Consider the following 20367-nt stretch of genomic DNA (forward strand, 5'->3'; position numbering starts at 1 on the left):
AAGCACAATTTAAACGTCGCTATTGCATAATCAATCAATTGTACGAACACAATAGTTGCAATTTCATTCTTAGAATACATTGATCATTAACTCATTTTAAGTGTATACGAATAGGTTATACAATTACCCTTGTGTGGCATAACTAATTGTCTATCCTTTTATAGAGCAAATTCGAATACTGATTGCCTTTTAAGGTCGCTGTCCAACGTGTGTTCATACATCTTCTCTCATTGCCTAATTCATGTCTTAAATTTCCAAATTAAGTATGTCACATATAACACCATGATACCCAAAACCACTATCAGGACATGGGAGATAATTCTAAACCAGGCGTTTAGCTGCACATTTGACCCCCAGTTCCGTAAGTCCACCCACCAGGTAGAATCATTTATCTCATCAATCTCATCTTGTAGCATCTTCGACTGTTGTTTAAGATTGTAGTACACTACAGCAATGGCTTCTAGCTGCTGCCTCTCTTTACCCAAGCGTGTGGGCAATGGCTGAATAGTATATTCGTATTCCTGGAAGTAATTTATCAAGTTTCTCTTTAATACTTTATGTCTCAGTTATCATTTCTGTCTTTTGTTTATATCTGTCTACCAGCTCCATCTTCCCTACTCTGGTTGGTATTTGTGGGTTGAAACAGAACGTACTGCTGCTCACCGGCCAAGTCCGGTTATGTCCTTACTGGTACTCCTCCGCCATAGTGGTTAAACAATATTTCCCCTTTCCCATATAGACCACATAGGTTAGCCCTGAGAATGCTTTCCTAGTCTCCATGGTGCAATATACAGTGGCATTAAATCCACATTTTGACTCTGCTGTTTTATATATAGGATGAGGACATATGACCATTTGGTTTTCCAGACCACGCTCAGAAATATTGTTCTAACTATCTCTTTTTCAATTTCCACAACATAGGGTAAAATATCATAGTATTTTATGTAATCTTTTCCCTTTATCACCCCTATATTTTCTACTTCGTATAATTGCATCCCTAACTTATCTCTTGGAATTACAGGTATTCCCAATACTACTCCAATACGCATGGATCTTGTACTTACGCATTCCTGACCTTTCCATACCTTAAGTTTTCTGAGTTGGCACCTGGTAATTTTATCATTTGTGTGACTAGTAAGTCCTCCAACTGGGTGTCATTTATCCAAACTGGCACCTGTCCAGCATCAATTTGCCTCAAATTTTCTATTGTTTGTTCTAACATCCACAAACCATATGTACTACAAACACTTTCATTATTTGAAATGTCATGGACCTCCTTTAGCTTTTTTATTATATCATTAATAGTATCAGCATGACCTTCCAGTAATCTCACCAGTCCTGTCACGGCGTTCGTCAAATCCCGTCCTACTTTAGCTGCACCACGCTGTCCCTTTTGCTCCCCTTTCAAAATATCCTTTACTATCTGGCTGAGAGTTCTAACCTTCTGGTCCACGCTTTCCAAATCTATAGTATTGACAATTGGAAGTTCCCATATTAAAGACTGTGGCTGCATCATTCACTAAACTACTTTTACGTTTCTTTCCCTTTATTATTCCCTCATCACCAAATTCTTGACTCAGCAATTGTTGCAGTAGTACCTTGTACAACTCTCCGGGTCTTCTCAGGACACCAGTCAGGTAGCTGGATATCTGAGATATTCAATATTACCGGTACCAACTCAAGCTGTATATTATCATATACAATTTTATTAGTTTTTATTAACGCAAGTCCTTTTTCTGGTCTTGCAGTTAAGGCAGGGCAAGGGAGATTAGTCACTTGTGGCTGCTGGGTCGTAACCTTACTCATTGGTAATTCGGATGTGGGGGTAACTGTGAGGGTTGGTGCTTCTTGTCCTTTAATCTCACGACCTGTAATAGGAACTGTCCTTTTTTATTTTCCCCAACACAGTAGAGCCAATAGCCCCTATCATTGTATGGTTTCACACATATTGATCGGTTTTTACAGTCTTTATCATCGCACTGTCATACAGGGAACTCGGGTGGGGGGCCCCTGGTGGGTCCCTGAAGGTGGTCCTTTTTGGGCATTCGACACATACCCACTGTCCGATAGTAACATTTACAAGAAAGGCCCACCGCAATTCATCCCTGAGTCTGGGACTTCCATCCTCCTGTACATGTAGTCCGCATCCTGTCTGCCTAATCCCATCCTCCCCTGTAGAGGAACCGTCAACAAACATTTTGATTACTGGTTTGATTGCAGGCTCCTTCCCTTGTACAACTCCCCAATTCTTTCTTCTTTTGGGCCTCCTTATCTCGAGAGACAATGGATACGCGCCCAAAACTGGACCCTCAAGGGGTTCGCCCTGGTAGATTAAATTGTCTGTCAAGCACGTAGTAGTTCTTATTTAGGAGATCATATAAAAGGACTGGCTTTAAGGCAAATCCATCAGTATGGTTCCTGCGATACCCAACAAGACCCAAAAATAATCTCAGAGCCTTAGTATCTTGTGGTAGGGGGAGTTTGAGGATTGTCTGTACTCATATCTGCTCTATCTCATGCTTTCCCTGTGTTATTACTATTCCCAAATAGGAAACCTTTTCCTTCATTATCTGTGGCTTAACTTTCACTCTGACCTTCTGGAGGAAGGTGGAATATCGACGGACTATTATGAAATCCCTGGGGGAGACACGTCCAGGTGTACTGTTGTCCCTGGAACGTAAACGCAAATTTATATTGACACTCGTGCCAGCGGTATGGACCAGAACCCATTGCTAATATCCAACACAGTAAAACTCTTAGACTTTTTTTTTGTTTTCGAAAACTTTGTTTCTCCTCTTAAATGTCAGATAAATTTCCCTTTGAGTGCTTTAAATAACCACTCATATCAATTAAATTTTGTTTATTGATTCCAGTTTCTTATGCCCAGACTTGGTGGTATTGCATTTTTTTTACATTAAAGACAGAAGTGCTTGCAACTATCTCTCCTTCTCAAGCACTTTGTCTCATTGATAAAGATGCTGTGACATTTGATGCCTGCAATTAAGTTCTTAAATTCTTAAAGCTGCTGGATCTCTTGCTGAGGCATCAGTTCTCAGGTGGCCTTGGAACCTACCCTCACCTGCTTAAAAGAAACACAAAGAATCCATTGTGGCTCTGCCCCTGAGCACAATGGGTTAATTTGTCCAATTATATCTGTCAATTTAGAAATTTAAGATTTAATAATGTCCAATATATATAAATTTTACTCTCAGCAATGCAAAAATTGTGTGGTGTATTAAATGGAAAAACGATAGCTGCAGCAGGGTTAATTTCTTTTTGTCTCCAAGGAGGTGGAGCAAAACATTCGCAGCTGCGTCACTTTATGTAACCTTTTTTTGATCGAAAAGAACTACACTCCATTTTAACTTTTTTTTCAATTCTTTTGGTATCCTTAGGGTTTGAAAACAACAAAATAATTAGTAACAAAAACAAGAAATGCTGGAATCACTCAGCAGGTCTGGCAGCATCTGTGGAAAGAGAAGCAGAGTTAACGTTTCGGGTCAGTGACCCTTCTTCGGAACTCCGAAGAAGGGTCACTGACCCGAAACGTTAACTCTGCTTCTCTTTCCACAGATGCTGCCAGACCTGCTGAGTGATTCCAGCATTTCTTGTTTTTGTTTCAGATTTCCAGCATCTGCAGTATTTTGCTTTTAAAATAATTAGTAACATTATCAGCTTCAAAGGAAAGCATCTCCATCAGAAAAGACAGCATTTTAGATTAAACTCCAATTGCTTCCAAACTTTTAGCATCTTTTGTAAGAGGTTTCTAATCCCAGAATATTTTTTATATAACAAAAATGATTCAAAATTCCAATTTACTGCAATAAATATTTTAAAAATCAAAACTGCCAATGTTATATGAGCGAGTTTTATGTCCAGAATTAAAGACTCCCCCAAAACTTGACATAATAAACTTGAAAGTTCATTGTGGCCAAAAATGAAATTTCCAGTTTTTCAACTTAACAGGTCAATTAACCTTCATAGTATAAACTTAACTCAGACTTATTAACTTATAATACTTATTAACTACACTGAACAGAATAGCACGTGCTTTTTTTAAAGATAGGTAAATTACGTCATTTTTCTTGTTCTTCAGGTGCCTTTTCAAATTACTGTAATAAAACCAAAAACTATAAGTTATTTAACATTCTTAAAACAAAAGATTTAACACCAGCTTCTTAAACAAACTTTAAATAGACAGAATCTTACCCATATCTCCTTTGTTCATCCTTCTCTCCCTTAAACCAATATCCAATTCCAGACATTTGCTACTTAAAACAGTCAATAAAACAGGTCTTTAATTTAAACTGCAAAAAAAGCAAGAGCAGATTTTAAACTGGAACTCCAATTAAAGCACTGTTTTAAACTTCAAATTGGATTTCTGCCAAACATCTTCAGATCTTCAGCTGAAGCTTATCTCTTAGAAAATTATTCATTGCCTTTTCACAGTTGCAAAACCAACTTTTAAAATAAAAATAAAACTTTAACTTAAAATATAATTCAATTTTATATCCCTTTCCTGGGTGCACAAACTTAAATTGAAATGAATGCATTCAACAATCACTTTTCACACTCATTCAATTCCAAACAACTTAGAAAATTGATTCCTGTAATGGGTTATGAATTCAAAATACCAAAATCTCTGTCAAAATCCCCATCCCGATGCCAAGGAACACACAGGTTCAACTAATTCACAACCAAAATAGATTCCCACAAAATATACACGTGTAAAAATAGAAAAAGTAACACTCATTCTTTCAACATCAAGGCCAGACAACAAAGAGTTAACGACAGTTAGTTCCACAGAACACAGGCTGCAAATCCCCAGGACATTAATTTCATTCGTGGAAGCTTCCAACATTCACACATTCGAATCAAAAGACACAGTAACTTGTTTTTACTCACTTGAAATTTCACTAAAGCATAGTCTTTTTATGTCACTCTGCCATAAACTTTGTCATGGAGCCCTCTGGTCTTATCTGCCAAGTTGACCCAATTAAAATCGTCATTGTCATCATCCTCCATATCCGCAAAAGTGCATATTATGCCCCTCTGTGCTGAGAGTGTAGTTTACTTATCTCCTGCTGACATTTGGTATGATCCACTGACTGGTACATCCGCTCCTTCTGTGAGCGGTGCAGAGCCGTCAATGCGGTCTGTAAGTCAGAGCATTTCTGTTCTGCTCCTGTGAGCTGTTCCTTCGCCTTGTCCACAACCCTCTCAGCCTTATTACGACTGTACTCAGCCTTTTCGACCTGTGACTGGAATTGGATTAAATGCACCACCTCTGCTGAACTAACTGTTTCTGCCTTCAGGGCCCTATCATGCCCCTCATTCTTTTTTTTTTCTTTTTCTGACTTTTGCAACTCCTGCTTCAATCTTTCAACTTCACTCTGCACCACCGGTGCTGCACTAATTGACTCTGCCTTCAGGGCCCTATCCGGGTGGGTACGTGCATCCTCCCAATGCTGTACCCCAATGGACCCCTCACCCGTGTACTGTTTAATTGCAAACTCTATCAATGAGGGCCACTTGCCCTTCAACTATTTCTGGAGTTCCAACTCCCCCTCTGGGCTAGCCAAGGCCATAATTACTCAAAGGTTCACCAATCCAATCCATCAGACTCATAACTTTGTTTATAAATTAGTTCAAACTCAGCGAGGCTATTCAAAATAACTTGAAATAGCACTACAACCGAGTCCCTGTTCAGGCACCAATTATATTGTGCCTAATACGCACTGACTCTTAAAGAATCTGCAGAATCCGATTGGTGAAAGGTATATCAATATTTTATTTACACTAAATCATCAAATACAAGCTCTCTACTTGTACAGTACACTACCCGTCAAGGCATGAGGTGATCAGTCTTGGAATTGCAGCTGCTCTTCTGTTCTCTGAGCCGTTGGCTCAGGGTGTCTTCTCGAGTGTTCTTCCCCAGGGTTCTTGTACCTTCCCTAGTTTATCAGGGGTTAAATCTTGTTTCCAAGACCCGCCCCTCTTACTTACTCCTAGGGGTCTGGTATAATATGATAATTCCTTATTTGGCTCAGTGAGAACCTGTTCAAAACTTCAGTTTCCCATTGTCTACCGTGAGTCTAATCATATCTGGTGCCCATGATGACTCCCTTTATCTGCTACGTGCAAGGACAGTGTCTGGGATCATCAATATGTCTTATCTATATTGTCTACAATTCCTCAGCTATCTGTGTGCTGTGGCCCCTTTCTACTCATCCTCCCTATGCTATAACGCACTGTTCATTGTTGTGTGACTAGCCCTTTGCCTTAACTAAGTTCTTTTTGCTATATGTGTTTTTACTGTATGTGTTTTTACTGGGTCTACAGTGAGGAAAGTGCAAAGCGGCTTCAAAGGGATTTGGACAGACTTGGTGAGTGGGCAAGAATGTGGCAGATGGAATATAATGTGGAAAAATATGAGGTTATCCACTTTGGTAGGAGGAACAGATGTGCATTGTATTTCTTAAATGGTAAGAGATTAGAAAGTGTAGATGTATAAAGGAACCTGGGTGTCCTTGTCAATAAGTCACTGAAAGCTAACCTGCAGGTGCAGCAAGCATTTAAGAAGTCTCATGGTATGTTATCCTTTATCTCAAGAGGATTTGAGTATAGGAATAGTGAAGTCTTACTTCAATTGTATAGAACCTTGGTTAGACCGCACCAGGAGTACTGTGTGTAGTTTTGGTCCCCTTACCTTAGGAAGGATATTATTGCCATTAAGGGATTGCAACAACGGTTCACCAGACTTGTTCCCAGGGTGGAGGGACTGTCTTATGAAGAGAGATTGTGGAAACTGGGCCTATATTCTCTAGAATCTCAAAGAATGTGTGGTGATCTCATTCTTAGAGATACTTAGTGATAGGGTAAATGCAGCTAAAATGTTTCCCCTGGTTGGGGAGTCTAGAACCAGGGCTCACAATTTCAAAATAAGGGGGGAGCCACTTAGGATAGAGATGTGGAGAAATTTCTTTACTCAGAGGATTATGAATCTTTGGAATTCTCTACCCCATAGGGCTGTGGAAGCTCAGTCATTGAGTATGTTGAAAGCACAGATTGACAGATTTCTGAATACAAATGACATAAAGGGATATGAGGATAGTGCGGGAAAAAGGCATTGAAGTGGATGATCAGTCATGGTCATATTGAATGGTGGGGCAGGCTTGATGGGCTGAATGGCCTACTCCTGTTCCTATGCCAGAGAGTGTACCAGACTCGACTTGACGAGGTTGACATATCCGAGCAGCAGTGTCAATAAGACTGCAGCTCTCCAGGGAGGCCGTCATCGACTTTTATGTGCCATGTTGCAGGATGAATTATGACCCATGCACTTTGGTGGACACCTAATGCCCATGGTCCTGACATTCACCATGACACTCAACCTCTAAGCCTCTGGCTCTTTCCAGGAATCAACTGGCGACATGTGTGGAATATCTCCAGCAGCAGCCTACCACTGCATCAAGGAGGTGACCAATGCCCTGTTCAAAAGGGCCGGCGACTATCTGCATTACCGGACTAACCATGGCAGTCAGGCAGAAAGGGCCAACAGCTTCAGGTTCATCACTGGAATCCCCCAGGTGCAAGATGTCATCAACTGCCCACATGTGGACATCAAGGCTTCCACAGAGCAGCCAGTTGCCTCCTTCAACAGAAAGGGCTTCCACTCAATCAACGTTTAATCGGTCTGCAACCACCAAAAATGTTTCTTGCAGGTCTATGCCTGCTTCCCAGGAAGCGGTCATGACACCTACATACTTTGACAGTACCAGGTGCAACAGCTTTTCAGTTTCCGCCCTCCCCCACCCCCCCACAAACTCACCAGAGAGAGATTGTCGGGGACCAGGGCTACTCATTGAAGACATGGCTACTCACTCATGTGAGGAACCCTCGCACTGTAGCTGAGGAGAGATACAGCCACAGCTCCACCCGAGCAACCATTGGGTTGCTGAAGATGAGATTCAGTGCCTCGATCAATCTGGTGGAGTCCTGCAGTCTGTCCCAGCAAGAGTCTTGGGTATCATGCTGATCGGCTGTGCTCTGCACAATCTAGCACTGCAGAGGTGGGGTGGGGGGGGAGGCGGTGGTGGCGGGGAGAGGCCTTGCATGAAGAGAATATGATTGATCACAAGTCCTCATCCAATGAGAAGGAAGTGGAGGAGGCTACAGTGCAAGCAGCACTGGATCTTGAACCCCTTACACCGGAGGCCAGGGTCATTGAGACACGTACAAGGGAGGCACGGGATAATCTCATACATACCCAGTTCCTTCCACCATAACCTTACTGTATTCTACCTGTCACCTCCTTCCTATCTCTATTCTCGATTCAATGCCTAGCACCCAGCTTGACCATGTCCTCTGGTACATCTGAGATACTTATCAAAGGTGGTTTGTGCCTACACTGCAGCCCATTTGAGGGGGCAAGGGTGAAGGCAGCATCTCTCAACTTAGGCATGAAAGAAGGAGCATTTTACAACAATAAATGTGAACTGTATTTATAACACCAATTGTGGAAAATAATAAAGGCCAAATGTTTTACACCTGTGTTTCCCAAGTGTGCTTAGATGCTCTTTATACATTTTACTGTGCTTCTACGTGGTGTGACCCCTGCGCTGGCAGCTGAGATGGAGCCAAGCTGCTGATCAGGCTGTCCCTTGGCCTGGGATGACATTGGCAGGCGTCCTCTGGCTGCCTGAGGCCTGGAGAGGCACGGCTGCCTGAAGGTTTCCTGCACATAGAAGGAGCCTCCTCAGTCATCATGGCTACTGAAGCTGGATTCACAGACGGAAGGGTTGAGGAGCTGCTTTTTACACTTGGAATGCCCTGAGGGGAGCCCCCAGATGTGGAGATCCGCCTCTCCTCCTCCCTTTCAAAGCTCACTCAAACACCCCTCTTGACCAGAGAAGGGTAAGGACCTGGAGAAGACTCCAGGCGCCCTGTTCCTTCTCTCGTCTTGCCACTGCTGAGTTGAGCCCATGGCCAAGGCGATGGTGTGCAGGTCTGTACATTTGTGGTATCTGGCTCTTGTCAAGAAAACACAATATCCCAAATGAGGAATTTTAATTCATCGGTTGGAAACTTTGTTAAACTTTAATAGAAAAAAATCCGACAGTTAACTTTTTTTTTTAAAAAGCTGACGACTGCAATTTGCATTTGAACACCTTACATATTCCAAGGCCTCCAACAGGAGACATGTCTGATGAGCCTGTACCCGAAACAATGGCTTGCTATTGTGATTGAATTATCTAAGATGGCTTTCATTAGCACAGCATTCAAGGCCATCCTGACACGGGGCTGGATTTAGTTCTCCCTAAGGCGTCCGGGTCCGTGGTGGTGCAGGGCCTGAAAATTCATTCAGGAGAGGGTCACCACGCACCCTGGCGCTAGGAGTACCCGGCCCGATATTGCCAGCGGCGGCGAGACTTCATGGCGTTTCTCCCCCACCCCCACAGCCGCTCGGTGATGGGGGCTGCCATTTCAATATTTAAATAAATTAAGATTAATGAATTAATTACACTTGCGTTCCCGCCATCTTTTCCAGTGCGATCTTCGTGCCGCTAGCCGGCACTCCTGCGCCTTCGGATCCCCATCCGGGGAAACAATGTGCCACACTTGTGTGGAGGAGGGGAAGAGGAAAGTTTCTCAGTGTGGGAGGGGAGGAACGGGTCAAAGTAACATCATTGGTGTAGGGGATGGTGGGAAGTGTGGGAGGATAAAGTTTATGCAGTTTGGGGGTAGTGGAATGTCAGATTGTACAAGTAAGTGTTTTTGGGGGGGAAGGGAAAATTAATAATTTTATGGTTACTGGGAGGTGGAAGAGTGGCAAAATAAATGTATTTAATTTTTTTTATTCGATTTATCTTTAAATATTTAAATCTGCCGGTAGAGTTAACAGACCTTTTAAAAATGGCGTCAGTTCCTGCACACAGGCAGCTGACGCCATTGCCGGAGATGAACAGCTCGCCCCCTCCATGTGATCAGAGGAGCGGCACACCCTGGCCATTCAAATGAGCCACCACATGGAAGATTGCGGCTGCTCCGCGACATGCGGCCGATGCAGGCGGGTCGCTGTTTTTTTCGCCCGCTGCCAAACTTGGGGGTGGGCACAGAAGATTCAGCTCATTGACTTTAAAAGAGCAAAGCCTTCCAAGTGTAAATATTCGCATCCTGAGGAGATGGAAATTCCTAACCTTAGAAGGTTCCAGAGAATACACGGAGGGAGTCATGTGACTGCCCATCTCTGTGAAAGCTGGGAGTTTCCTCGGACGAAAACAGTCAAGCCCAGTGACTCATTCTGTGCCAAAACCAGGAACTGTGTCTCTCTGCATTCTAATGTCCTGTGATTCAAGACATCCAGATCCTTCTGTACCACAGAGTTTTGCAGAGTCTCTCCAATTAAATAGTATACAGTTTTTCTATTCTTCCTGCCAGAGTGGGCAAGTTCACATTTTCCCACATTATACTTCATCTGCCAAATTTTGCCAACTCACTTAACCTACCTGTAATCCTTTGCAGACTCCTTATGTCCTCTTGACAGCTTACTCTCTGACCTATCTTTATGTCATCAGCAAATTTAGCTACCATACATTCTGTCCCTTCTTTCAAGTCATTGATATTGATTGTAAATTGTTGAGGCACAAGCACAAATCCCTGCGGCACTCCGTTAGTTACAGCTTGCCAACCTGCAAATGACTCATTTATCCCTATTTCTGTCTGTTTCCTGTTAGCTAACCAACCATCGATCAATGCTAATATGTGACCCTGACACCGTGAGCTCTTATTTTGTGTAGCTGTAGCAGTGGTGCATGGGTTCCAGGAGTAGCAGTCCTAGTAAACAACAACAGCAGTGTTGCAGGGGGGTCCAGGAGTTTAAAATAACATCGGGGGGTCCAGTCGCACTCCAAGTTCACTGCCTCACTGTAAAGCACAGTACAAGCAGGGCTGGCAGCGCTTTAAAAATGATGCAGCACCTGCATTGGAGTCATCTAACACTGCAATCAGTGCCTTAGATCATAGCACGCCATGCAATTGGACGGGTCCCACGTCTCCAATAAGTTACATGGCTAGCCGCCATGTGATTGCGGTCAGCCGGCCGCAGGTGTCGCAAGTGGTGATGACGCCCATTTCCGGGTCTGCCGCCAGGACCTGCAACGGGCTCACAAAATTCAGCCCTTACTGACTGACTGCACGTGTAGTCAACCTTTTGTCTCCCTTGTGCTTCCTAGATTTGGATTTGAGTTTTGTCATCCACCCAAGTGGTTTCATATTCCAGTAAACCACATTGTGTCCTCCATATCATCTATAATATCATAATAACCTGAACAAACTGCCATACAGTTTGAGTGCTGTGTGTAATTGGGAAAGGCATACAGCTTTTGTGTATATCATATCACAAAAGGATCGAATAATTGGATTTTACAATTTGGTACCACTTAACTATTTTCTGTGTGCTTTTCATTTAACATAATTTCATTAACACTGTTGACTGTGTAAATGGAGAAATACTACCTGATTTAAAGTGTTTGTGGAAAGCCCAGGGGATTGCTTTTTTATTTTCATTGTTGTATAGATATTGTGTGCTTGCCCACAGAGAAAATCCTGCCGTGTTTGCTGTCATTATTGTCTTCAGTTCAAGCATTGGGAAAGGAGAACAAAATTTGTTGAGTCCAGGAACAAGAGTTGTTTTTTCTCCTCACTCCAAATTACCAAAACAACTATTTTAAGGAATGCCTTGACCTCTGCACTATGACTGAGCAAAGCCTCACCAGTGAATCAAATGTGCTCACTATAAATGACAACTCAACATTGCAACAGGTTTTCATTTGCTTTAAAGTACTTACATAATTTACTTTTGTCTTCAGTTGTATAAACCTTGAATTACTAAAATCCTAGTAGCTTTCAAGTTATTTAATTCTAGTTCTGGTATAACTTTCTTAACTCATCACACACACCAGAAGTGCAATGGTACAAATTATGGATTAACTCTGAAGAGTTATGAAAAAACAATTGTCTTTTAAAAATGAATCTTTGTTTTAAAAAGCGAACAATGGTCCAAAATGGCCACCAAAGAAAAAGAGATTGGCCTTTATATATTCAAACTGTCCAACAAAGACAAAGAACAAATCTTCAAAGCTAAGAGGTGTCAATTGCACCCCATCCAAACACATTCCAGAATTGAATGCCTTCTTCTGAAACAAAGAAGGTGTGAAGTAGCAATGTCCTGGACCATTGTGCGATCACCATGGGGAAGAGATCTGAATGTCTCCTACCAGGAAGTGAGAAATAACACCTTAAAGACAGCCTAAAGAGAGAGAGCCAGAAAGAAAGAAAGTGAGAGAGAAGCAACATCTGGCAGCTTGTGTTCCAGTAAGCTAGGAGGCATAAAACCTGCTATGGAATCCTACATCTTTATTATACAGCAGTGAACTAGAAGTGTTCCACCGTCTTCAACTAAACCTTCAATCAAGAGAGAAATGTACAATCATCTTGGGTCTGGACCCATCGAGAACTTGAATTCCAAGAGAATTCAACAAGTTTATTGTGACCTCCTCTTCCCCGCTCCCACCCCCACTAAAATCAGTTTCTTTTCCCCCCCTTTTTCTGTCTCCTCTTGTATATTTGTGTGTGCGAGTGAATGCGTGAGTGCGTGCAGTTGTGACAATTTCGGGATAAGGCGTATTGATCAATGACAATAGATTTTCTGTTTTTATAAACTTGCAAGAAAACCTGTGGCTGTCTGTTTGAAAAATAAAATGGCACAGGGTTTAACCCTAATAACAGATCATTTGCTGCAGTCAGGTGGGGAATTGAACTGTGGGAACCATCCATATCGCACCATGTGGCCATCACACTCACTTCATAGAGCCATATGAGCCAGAGAGCTCCCAGATTTGACTGCGCATATCAGACTGTCCTGGGTCAAATACAGAGGTGATGTTCCCAATAATTAGTCCTATTTTCAGAGAGCATTTTGTATTACCACCCTGCTCCCAACAGACCGATAACAGCTAAGACTTTGGACTTTAATCTATACGTACAATAGCCATTTGAACAGTTTTGTTTTAACGCTCGGCAGGAAACCCAAGAGGAAATGACACACTTCGCTGTACAAGGCCATCTATTCTGACGCACTAATTCTAACACATTGGCTTGAAAGCAGATGAGAAATGTATGCTGGTGCATCTGGACAATGGTTAAGTCAACTGAGTAGATTTTCAACTTGGTCTTAAAACTGCTGCTGCTGATCAACGTTTAAAAAAAAAACAACTATTTTAGTTTGCCTGGTCCCATTTTGGTATTTTGCTGCCATAGTATTTATGCATTTCTGGGAAGGAGGAAGAGAAAAGATTCAAACCAAAACTATTTTAAGAATGTTAAGAGTCATTAAAATTGTGTTTGCTACTTCCCTCCCTGCCTTTCGAAAGCCTATAATTTCAATGAAACTTTTTTTTCACTTCCCCTAATTCTCCGGCTAGCAATTGGTCGAAGCTCTCCTATGTGACGTGCCTTTGGACATTTTATTATGCCAAAAATACTATATAAATAAAAACTCTTTGCAGTTTTCTGTTTTAGGTTTAACATTTTCACATGTGGTTCTCAGTTAATCAAGTGCCTTACTCGATTCAATGTTGAAACATATATATGCGCACACATTTCTGTTTCCTGAGATGTCAGAAACTTCCTGACTAACTTCCTTTCGACACCAGCTGACTTTGGCTGAAGTCACTGCATGATGAGGATTTTATTTGCTAGCCATCTGAATTCTATGCAGAATCATGCCCATTTCTAGGTGTCTTCCTAAGACCAAGAATAAATTCTAGATATTGCTCATTTCCAAAATGTCATGATAAAAATGAAATCTATCAACAATTTGGGCTATCAATACACAAAAGACAACAAAGTTAACCAGTCAAGCAGGGATTTAACAGAAATTACGCACTTTCAAATAAAGTTTCAGGAGCAAATAAAATTAACAGTTTTGTTCTTTGTTCAAGACCAGCATCAAACATTTGCTTGTTTGAAATGTAAGCTGAATAGTGGAGTGTTGGGAATATTAGAGTTTACAGCATTCCTCCAGAAACACATATCCAGAATATTTCTTGGTTGATGTGAAGGTAAGAAACAGCGTTCAGCAGGTTTCATTTTCCTTCTAAGCACCACTGAATTTCTGTTTCAATAATATCTGAAACTTCAGCTTTCTTTCATGATTTTAAATAGCTGAATAAATGAAATTTAGCTGCACTGTACTTCACAAATGCTGTGCCATGACAATTTATGATGTCACTCAAATGGTTTCATCCTAACAAACTGCAAATAACTGCTTTTCAAAGCACAAGATTTTTGTGAAGAGTGGTAGCAAGATGCAAACCCTTTTTTCTGATGGTAGGATCTATGGTAACCTATTCATTTTGTAAACCGTGGCGCGGAGTCAACTCCCCCTTGGCCCCTTTATTCCCTTCACCCACTTGATCCTGGCCGTCACGTGGGACTAAGTCCTCTTAATTCAGGCTCAGGCTGGGTGTTTGGGATATCTGGTTACAGGAGAGCCACCCTCCACCTAATCCACCGACTACAGTTAATGGCTTAGTACAAAGAGGAGGAAACTCAGTTAAAGAAAGGACTATCAATTTACTTTATTCACGTTGTTGTACAATGTAAGAATAAGGCTTATACACTTGGTTAGACAAAAGCATGCAACTCAAACTGGGTTATACAGTTAATAACAAAGCTAGATAGAATCAATAAGCACACCCACTAGGTTCCTCTGACCTTTCCCTGACCTAGTCACAGAAAACAAAGGATAATACCCGAAATAGGGGAGAGCTGACGCTGGCCAGGCATTCCGTTCTCTCTCTCTTTTACGTCGTCGCCATGTTGCTCACGCAAAGTCTTCCACTTGGGCGATGGTTGGTCTCTGGAGTTTCTCACTGCCTCTATGCCTGAGAATCTTTATAATTATTCTCTTTCTTATCTCTTCAAAACTATGCTGTCTCTTTCCGGTTGGTTTAAGCCTGCTCACCTCGTTCGTATCTTCTCCTTATTGGCCCAGGCCCAAAGACCCCGGTATCTCACCGTGTCCAAATAAGGCTCTATTCCTGTGATCTCTCCTTTGTCTTGTCACATAAATTAATTATTTCAAACAGGTTTTTACCAGCACAGGCCAGTGTCGGAGTTCAGGTTACTATAGTTCATGAGCTATGCAACAGTTTGGAACAGACTCTGTACTTCTTGCAGCCCCTGGCCAACAATTTTAACTAGGTTATCAGTTGTCTTAACCAACTGTAGTCTAGATTTTCTACCCATGGACTATGACTTGTTCTATCTCTTAAAACTGTGCTATTCAAATGTAATATTTTTCTTCCAGGCATGGTGAATGGTGGAAAGCCAAGTCACTAGTAACTAGAAAAGAGGGATTTATTCCGAGCAATTATGTGGCAAACATCAACACGCTGGAAACTGAAGAGTATGTTGCTACTATTTTTTATACTTAAAAGAAGTGCAATTTGTTTTTGCTCCATATTATATGTAAGTTAAATACTCAAACTTTTGTTATTTTTGAGGTGGTTCTTTAAAGATATCAGCCGTAAAGATTCAGAGAGACATCTATTATCATCTGGAAATAAATCTGGTGCTTTCCTCATTAGGGAGAGTGAAACGTCAAAAGGTATGACTTTTAACTGCTACCCTCAATTTGTACACTTTCTGTGAAGGGATATTATATATGATCTGATGTTCTGGATTATCAAGTTATGACGGATTAGTTAGAGGTGTGCTATTTTTGATGAATCCTCACAGATACCTATCCCAATCTATGGTGTCATGTGCTCCCCAAATTTCCATTTTAGGCTTGAATCCAGTCTTGGTTCTGAACCTAAAGAAATCTTTAAAATAGTAGGTAATTATAAACATTGTGCTGAGCAAATTGCTAGAATTTTGAGCTATTGCTCATACTTAGGAGAAAATATAAGAATTAAAAAAAATATTAAAATGGCAAAATGCCTTTTTATTAACAATTGAACATTTTTCAGTGAATTTAGTTTTTGTGAGGAGGGATTCTGGAATGCTGAGGAAAAGAAATCTCTTCATTTTGGGCACTCTAGGTCATCATTAAACAGTTCCAGGTTAAGGGTTAAGAAGAGCATCTATCTGTTCTACTCCAACATTGTGCCTTATTCCATCCTCTGAGCATTCCCCCACTCTGCTGTTATGAAATGTTGTGCTTCCACCAGTGGCTATCCTTGTTATATAGATATAACGAGTAGGCAAAACTCTGGCAGATAGATTTCAACACAATTCAGCTTGAGGTCCTACATTTTGGACCAATAAAGGATAAACTAAGTACTTTTGTTAAAAATCGAAAAGCTGGAAAAATGGAGTCCAAAGATATTTTGTGGCCCATACACACATACTACTAATATGTAGTAATCTAGTGCAAAACATAATCAAAAAGGCTAATGGAATGCTCAACTTTATAATGAGAGGCTATAATATATAATGGAGGAAGTTTTGCTACAGCTATACTACCTCTGGAATACTGTGTACAGGTCTGGGCAACTTAGGATATATTGTTCCTGGAAGGAGTGCAGTGCAGATTCACCAGAATATTACCAGGACTCCAAGGCCGGGATTTTATCCTGGCAACGGGGGTCTTGACGTCCAGAAAATAGATGCTGAGAACCCCGCATCACCTGTTTGGGAGGCCTGCCGAATTTCGTGCCAATTAGGCACTTAGGTAGACAAAGACAGGCCTTCCACAGGATCAAGGACCCTGATGACAGAAGTCACGCCCTCTAAGAGCTGCCAGCCAATCAGAGGCCAGAAGCTCTTTAACTGAGCAGCGTCACCGCGGAGGCAATGGCAACTGCCAGTAAAGCAGCTACCTGAGGCCCAGGAGTGGCACTGGACCCATGCCACAAGTGGGTCAGGGTGGGAGGGGTCTTGGGGGGTGGGGGATGCGGGGTAAGGGGTTGGTAGCAAGGACAGGGGATGGCTCTCTGTGGGGGCCCCCTCCCTTCCTGATTCCAGTTCCGGCACTAAGTACCTTTTAATGAGGAACACTCCGCCCACCCCCAGAGCCGGGAAGCAGCCCGTATGGTTTTCCATGCCGTGCTTCCCATGCGGCAACAGGGCCGCATGGCTAATTGCGGTGGGATGAAGCCCTTAATTGGGCATAATTTGTCCATTGAAGGGCCTCAATTGGTAGTGGGGCGGGATGGCCATTCACAGGCCTTCCCACCCTGGGCTTAATTTTGGCAGAGGCGGAAAGATGGCGGGGTCCTCGCCCAATTCTATGCTCTCCTCCATCCCCTCCCCTCCCCCCAGTCCAAAACGCTGTGGGAGAGAGCATAAATCTCCACACCCAGGGTTAAATTACGAGGTGAGATTACATAAACTAGGCTTGTGTTCGCTGGAATAGAGAAAGTTAAGAGGAGATTTGATGGAGCTTTTTTGGATTTTGAAAGGAATTGATGGGGTAGTTGGAGAGAAACATTTTCTGGTGGTAGGGGAGTCTGGGACAAGGGAACATGCATTAAAATCAGAGCCTAGCTATTCAGGAAAGTAGTTAGAAAACACTTCTTCATGCAAAGAGTGGTAGAAACGTCAAACGCTTCCCACAAAAAGCAGTAGACTTTAGCTTAATTATTCATTTTAAATCTGTGTTCGATAGAGTTTTGCTAGCTGAAGGTATTAAGGGATATGGAGTTAAGATACAGATCAGCCATGATCTTGTTGAATGGCAGAACAGGCTCCAGGGCTGAATAGACTACTCCTGTTCTATGCACCTCTCAATAATTTGGCCAATTTAATGTTGGTCAACACAATATCTGTCTGAAATATCCATGACTTAAAGATAGATACTAAAACGTGAAAATTGAAGGAAACATATTTTTCTTCTAACAAAAATTATGCTATTACTTGTAGAGCTCATTTTTAAACGTTATTACTTTTCTTTCTCAGGTAGTTACTCGCTGTCGATGAGAGATTTTGATCCTCAGATGGGCGATGTAGTTAAACATTACAAGATTCGATGCTTGGACAGTGGAGGGTTTTACATCTCTCCTAGAATTACATTTGTTGACCTGAATGAGTTAATTAAACATTACCAAAGTAAGTACTTGCATTTTGTACAATACATATAAACTGTGGATTGATGTATAAGCATCACAACCAAACATAGTAACTGGAACAATTATTCTTACTAGACAAAAGCTCAAATTCATTAATTAGTTTGCCAATATAATTTTTAATTTAAAATTGAACCTTATTCACTTTTAGATTTAATTTACCAACCTTTAATCTTGGTTTCAATTCAATTAGTATGACAGCTATTTTTCTCGACTGGGAAAGAACCGCCAGTCCATCCAGCCTGTCCTACAGAACTGTGTGATCTTGTGTACTTCCCAAAAACCACATGATGGGAGAAGTAAGAAATTAGATTAAAACCCAGGCCAATTTGGGGGAAAGTATCTAGAAGATTTCTCTCCAACCCCTTCACCACCCTTCCCAGGCAATCAAAACTAGCCAAGGATATTACTCTGGCCCTGAATTCCTTACAGCACCGACATTTTATAAGAGGAAATCTCTGCCTTAGTTAGAAACTGGTCCAGTTCTTGTTTAAAAGAATTCAGTGAATCTGAACCAATTGCACGAGATGGTAGCCTGTTCCAAAGGTCCACTATTCTCCAGCAAAAGAAACTAATCTAGATCTAGCGTTATGCAATTTAAAATTGTGACTCCATCTCCTCCCTAATCTCTTTAATTGGGACAAACTGTGAACTCGAATGGAATCTATTCCCTTAATCATCTTTTTAAAAAAAAATTGATCAGATCACCCCAACATCTGCGCTTCTCTAAAGTGTAGAATCCCAGGTCTTTTAACCTATCTTGACTACAAAAAGGTTTAAACTGGAAATTCAAACATACGAATATACAAATTAGGAGCAGGAGTAGGCCACTCGGCCCTTCGAGCCTGCTCCACCATTCAATAAGTTCATGGCTGAACTGATTACTCCACATTTCCACCTACCCCTGATAACCTTCCACCCCCTTGCTGATCAAGAATCTATCTACCTCTGCCTTAAAAATATTCAAAGACTCTGCTTCCACCGCCTTTTGAGGAAGAGAATTCCAAAGACTCACAACCCTCAGAGAAAAAAATTCTCCTCATCTCTGTCTTAAATGGGCGACCCTTTATTTTTAAACGGTGACCCCTAGTTCTAGATTCTCCCACAAGGGGAAACATCCTTTCTACATCCACCCTGTCAAGACCCCTCAGGACCTTGGATGTTTCAATCAAGTCACCTCTTACTCTTCTAAATTCCAGAGGATACAAGCCTGGCCTGTCCAATCTTTCCTCGTAAGACAGCCTGCCCATTCCAGGCATTAGTCCAGCAAACCTTCTCTGTACTGTCTCCAATGCATTTACATCCTTCCTTAAATAAGGAGACCAGTACTGTACACAATACTCCAGATGTGGTCTCACCAATGCCCTGTATAGCTAAAGCATAACCTCCCTACTTTTGTATTCAATTCCCCTCACAATAAACAATAACATTCTATTAGCTTCCCTAATTACGTGTTGTACCTGCATACTAACCTTTTCTGATTCATGCACTAGGACACCCATATCCCTCTGCATCTCAGGGCTCTGCAATCTCTCACCCCTATGCTTTTTTATTCTTCCTGTCAAATTGGACAATTTCACACTTTGCTACATTATACTCCATTTGCCAGGTCTTTGCTCACTCACTTAACCTATCTATATCCCGTTGTAGCCCCCTTATGTCCTCTTCACAAGTTACTTTCCTACTTATCTTTGTGTCATCAGCAAATTTAGCAACCATACCTTTGGACCCTTCATCTAAGTCATTTATATAAATTGTAAAAAGGTGAGGCCCCAGCACAGTTCCCTGTGGCACACCACTCGTTACATCTTGCCAACCAGAAAATGACCCATTTATGCCAACTCTTTTTCCTGTTAGCTAGCCAATCTTCTGTCTATGCTAATATGTTACGCCTCTACACCATGAGCTTTTATTTTCTGCAATAACATTTGATTTGGCACCTTATGCCTCTGGAAATCGAAGTGTAATACATCCACCAGTTCCCCTTTATCTACAGCACATGTAACTCCCTCAAAGAACTCCAATAAATTGGTTAAACATGATTTCCCTTTCACAAAACCATGTTGACTCTGCCTGATTACCTTGAATTTTTCTAAGTGCCCTGCTATAACGTCTTTAATAATAGCTTCTAACATTTTCCCTCAGACAGATGTTAAGCTTACTGGCCTGTAGTGTCCTGCTTTCTGTCTCCCTCCCATTTTGAATAAAGGAGTTACATTTGCTATTTTCAATC

General features: G+C 41.6%; 1 protein-coding gene across 2 annotated transcripts in view; it reads left to right on the forward strand.

Annotated features, from left to right (window-relative positions):
* lyn (LYN proto-oncogene, Src family tyrosine kinase) overlaps positions 1-20367 on the forward strand; it is a 138666-nt gene that overhangs the window by 36361 nt on the left and 81938 nt on the right. For both annotated transcript variants that reach the window (XM_068031855.1, XM_068031856.1), the window contains exons 7-9: positions 15374-15472; positions 15570-15673; positions 17968-18117. In XM_068031855.1, coding sequence (XP_067887956.1) covers positions 15374-15472; positions 15570-15673; positions 17968-18117 — 353 coding nt within the window. The remainder of the gene's footprint in view (positions 1-15373; positions 15473-15569; positions 15674-17967; positions 18118-20367) is intronic.

Source organism: Heterodontus francisci, chromosome 5 (genome assembly GCF_036365525.1).
Source record: "Heterodontus francisci isolate sHetFra1 chromosome 5, sHetFra1.hap1, whole genome shotgun sequence".
NCBI classification, from domain to species: domain Eukaryota; kingdom Metazoa; phylum Chordata; class Chondrichthyes; order Heterodontiformes; family Heterodontidae; genus Heterodontus; species Heterodontus francisci.